Source organism: Corvus brachyrhynchos, unplaced genomic scaffold (genome assembly GCF_000691975.1).
Source record: "Corvus brachyrhynchos isolate BGI_N302 unplaced genomic scaffold, ASM69197v1 scaffold83, whole genome shotgun sequence".
Classification (NCBI taxonomy): Eukaryota; Metazoa; Chordata; class Aves; order Passeriformes; family Corvidae; genus Corvus; species Corvus brachyrhynchos.
This window is the reverse complement of record NW_008238464.1, coordinates 1,737,936-1,742,634: the sequence shown is the minus strand read 5'-3', so window position 1 is coordinate 1,742,634 and position 4,699 is coordinate 1,737,936. Positions and strand designations below refer to the sequence as shown.

The 4,699-nt window shown below is 40.1% G+C and overlaps 1 protein-coding gene across 1 annotated transcript in view; it reads left to right on the top strand.

The window, feature by feature from the left end:
* Positions 1 to 4,699, top strand: part of AFF3 (AF4/FMR2 family member 3) — a 316,401-nt gene that overhangs the window by 299,971 nt on the left and 11,731 nt on the right. Inside the window, exons 17-18 of the mRNA XM_017736969.1 lie at positions 1,323 to 1,459; positions 3,521 to 3,592. Coding sequence (XP_017592458.1) covers positions 1,323 to 1,459; positions 3,521 to 3,592 — 209 coding nt within the window. The remainder of the gene's footprint in view (positions 1 to 1,322; positions 1,460 to 3,520; positions 3,593 to 4,699) is intronic.

The following is a 4,699-nucleotide window of genomic DNA, read 5'->3' as shown; positions in this document are numbered from 1 at the left end:
TTTGAACAGCCCTTTGCAGGTGCTTTCTCTTCCTCCCTGGCTGTGTAGGCATCCTGGGGAAAATGCCATATTGCCAAAGTGCCTCCAGGCACTTTGAATCACCTTGCTGAGCTTGACACCACCTACTTTGGCACTGCACTACCTGACACAGGCACTTAGAGTGAGCAGCTTGAATATTACTCTAAGTCTCTCTGCTCCTCAGTCCCCCATCTGTGAAATTGGGATAATAGCACTTTCCACCCGCACTGGAGCATCAAGGGGAGAAATATAATAAAAAGTTTGTGAAGTTCTCTGGTATGATCGCAGTGGGAGTCATATAAGAACCTAAAATAGATTGAAGCTAGTGTGCCATTCCAAAGTTACTATTTAAAATCTTTATCCCTTGGAAAAGAATAAGGTCCATTAACCTTTCACTGTGTGCATCAGATTTCAACCAAATGCATCCAGTCCATTAATGGGCTTTATGTACTGCAGGAATTCTGACTGAAGGAGAGAGAAGTCAGGACAGAGAGGTATTAGTATGATTCATCTCTCTCTTCACATCAAAAATGAAATTCTGAGGGCAGATAAGTGGCATGTAAGTGTACACATGTGAACATTATATGCATATTTGCATAGACACTGTTACTGAGGACATGCATATATATGTATGTAAGTGCACAAACACACACACAGAGTCAAAGAAGTACCAAAAATAGGAGAAGAAACGGGGTGAGGAAGGAGGATGGCAGAATATGCTGAGGGAGCAGAGCAGTCCCTGAAAGAGGAGGAGGATATAGAAAGCAAATTCCTGACAAGAGGAAAACAATGCTGAAAATGGTAGGAACAAAGAAGACAGGAGAACAGAGATGAGCCTTTGTATAAGAGTTAGTAGTCAAAGTATTTAATTCTCTTCTCTTAGTTCACGATATCCATTACCTTTCTTTGTTGAGTGATAAAAATCTATGTTTGCAAAGATGTGTGAAACTCATTTTAATGAAGGTTGGAACAAAAGGCAGCATGAGTTTGTGGAATTTCCAGCGCTGGAGGAGTTTTGACAAACACTGTTGGGAATGTCCTAGGCAGAGCCAACCCTTCTTTGGACACAAGAGTGTGGAACAAATAATACCTCAGAGCCTTTTTTAGCTCTGTTTTCTGTATCTTACGATTTTCACTGATGCACAGGGTTTGAGGGGTATTAGCTTTCTCACAGGAAAAATTGTGAATCTGAAGATAAATCAACTTGTGTCAAGTTTACAATATATGTTGAGAAAATCCCATCAAATGTAACCACATCTTGATGATTACGTTATATCTCTGTGTCCTTATTTTTTTCTCTCTAGGTGGAGAAGTTTGGAAAGGCACTGAATTATGCAGAAGCAGCACTATCTTTTATTGAGTGTGGAAATGCAATGGAACAAGGTCCAATGGAATCTAAGTCCCCTTATACCATGTATTCAGAAACAGTTGAACTGATCAGGTAGGAAAGGGAGGAGATGATCCCAGAGGTTACTCTGTGAAAACGTGCTCATCTGCATTATCATAGTTTCATACATGCAGTAAAAGGGTAGAAGTGAACTCCTTACAAGGACCTGGTTATGTAATATATATGTAATGTATATGTATTATTTGTGATTTCTTTGGAAATTAAATCAAGAAACTGTGAAGAATAAAAAAAAATGAAACAAACAAAAACACAAACAAAAAACCCCAAAGATTTTCATATTATTTGAATTGCAAATTACTTCAAGAGTTTAATGATGTAAGTCCTGAGCTACTCAATGGAGGAAACTAGTAATCCATACTAACAAAACATTCTCATGGAGTGCTAGCTTGAAAAATGTTGCAACACGTTTAAGATTGCTGTTTAAAGATTACCTGAAAGAAGATGTGAACAGTGATAGAAAAATGGACACTCAAAGTCCATTTGATGTGTGTGCTCCTAATATAGCCAGTGGAGTCAGCAGCACAGCTCACCCCAGGGCTATCCCTACCTTTAGTCACCTTCATGGTGCTCCAAACAGGGCAGTCTAGAATTCAGTGCCATCCACAGTCCCTCTGAAGAAAATATGTCTCTTAAGTCCTTTTCTCCATTATAGTTGGTACTTAATATTATTGGCAGTGTCATTGGTAGAGAAAACAGAGGTCAAAATAACTGCAGCAGCTGAGGGACTCTGCAAGAGAGTGACCCCAGACACACTAATGGAGAAATCTGCACTGGCAGTGACCATGCTATCATTCCTCAGGACAGTTGACCATGCAGTTCTTGTCAGGATTAAGTTCATAGGAAGTAACACATTTTCATTTTTAATCATATTCATAATGAATCAGAGCTGCTAAAACAAAAGCATTCTTTTGGACTCAGTGTTGATGTGAAGATTTTCTCGCATGTTAGTAATTCCACTGGCATTTTATTCCACTTAGGGCTGTCTTCTCATGCATTTCAGTGGACTGAGGCCAGCTTTCTAACTGGAAGGTTATTGAACAAAATCAAATACTTTTTTTCTGTAAGAGAATAGTACATTCCATCTCTGCAATTTTTCCTTCTTTTTTTTTCCATCTCTGAATTCTTCCCCTTTTTTTTTTTTTACCAAAAGGCAGAAAGCTCTTTCTTTGTCTGCCCTGTCTTTTCTCATGGTAGTAAATATATGGTCCTAACTCTGGAAATGAATTTTGCTTGCAGATCCATAGCTTTCAATAATGTGTGTAGCTGTGGCTGTGTTGTAGTGTGATTTGCTGTTGATCTCACTGCAACTCAGAAAAATAAGTGGTTTGCTAGGTATGCCTGTAGAAACAAAATGTTCGTACTGAATCTTCGCATAGGTATCAGAATTAGAGTTTGAAAGCAAAGGTAAGAAAAAATCACAAGCAGCTAATTATGGGGAACAGGTATTTTTCTGGAAGTGAGCCCAGAAGCGCTGTGTGTTGTTCTAACCTTGTCTGTTGTTCAGGTATTCAGCTGGAAGCTGAGATTTCCAGAAACCAATTTGTGATTGCATAGCACATACACTCTTGAAACAGCAATGCTACCTCTGTGGATCTTTAATATTTATAGAATTTGAATGTAATGTCATGTGAGCAAAAATAGCTCTGAGCCACATGTTCCCCCTCTGCCATGCTGTGCTCGGAGGAGCAAATCTGGGTAGACACACTCAGAACTGGCAGGGTGAGGTCAGCACCAGCTTCCAGGCAGGCTGTCTGCCTTTAAACACTCCAAAACCCTTTCTGCATGAACTGTGTGTAACTGGGTCTCCGCAGCAGCGGAGGTTATTTCGGTAGGACAGTGTCACCTCGCCAGCTAGGCTCCCCTCTGGACTGACAGATGATCAAGGGAGTTCACAGCTGTTTAAAGAGTGCAGGGATGCACTACTAATGGCAAAATAGCTCTGAAACACAACCAGGAAAAACACATGTATGTCTGGTAACTTGAGCAAATATGTATAAAGGGGCAGATCAAACAACATTGGCCAGCGTAGCTCTCTGATCAGTAATATAAAGCTGTGTCAGTTAACTCACACTGGCTTTTTTCTTCTTGCTTAAGGTATGCAGTGAGACTAAAAACCCACTCAGGCCCCAACGCCACGCCAGAAGACAAACAGCTGGCAGCATTATGGTTAGTAGATCAAGCTTTCCTCAAAAGGCTTCTTTTCTGCAGTGAGCCAGTTCCTGAAAATCAGATGCTGGATGCAGCCAGATAGAATTATGTTCTCTAGTGAAATTAAGAGAATACTTTCTGCTCTGGGAAGGCCCAGCCCTTGTAGCACTACCAGGTCTGCATTCTGTCTCTCTAAATAGGCGATTCGTACTTATTTATTGACTGTGACAGGTTGGCTATGCTACATCAGTGTAATTAATTTTTAAATGCATGATGGTTTGTTGTTTTTATGACTGATGTACTTTTGTACCAACAGCTTGGTAAGTTTTTTTGTGGCTGATATTTTAGGCTCAATAATCATAAATTGTATTTATATTATACGAAGGGCAATATGGCGATGGGGATAATTAAGCCCCTTGGATTATCTACTAAATTGAGATTTCTAAATATATATGTAAGCACCTTAGATTCTATAGGATGATTGCTGATTGCTAGTAAAATACTAGAATGTTATTAAAATCATTTTTAATTTAATATCTATGTAGTTAATACATAAAATACCTATTACATGGTTACTGAGTCTCAGTAAGTGGACATTTACAATCAGCAAGTGTGTTTTTAACATCTATTAACCATCTGTTAAAAATCCAAATTAAATGCATGTTTAGCCTCCATAAATAAGGAGCCCTAATTAATCATTTGTATAAAAAGGAACAAAATATTCAGAGATTCAATTTTTTTTAAAATGCCCTTTCGCTGTCACTGGTTTTCTGTCCCATCGGGAGGCCCACAGAATGCATTAATGGCGATTGCTTTAAAAATGCTTAGGTGGGAAAATGACTAAAGAACGGTTTAAAAAGGACATATAAAGCCGTGTTACAAAGGCTTGCTGAGAACTGCCGGAGCGCTTCGGTGCGTGCGGAAACACATCCAAATTCAGGGAGCCGCTGCATCTGTTCCAGCAGGAGAAAGGTCAGCGCGAGGGAAAGCAGACGGAGCCTTCTCTGGGCGATGAATGGCAATCTTAACTCACCGTCTGCCAGCCAGCAGATGAGCTGACACCATTTGCATATGTGCTGTACCTGTGAAGGTGACAGAGGGAGAGTGAGGGTGGGGGCGGGGGGG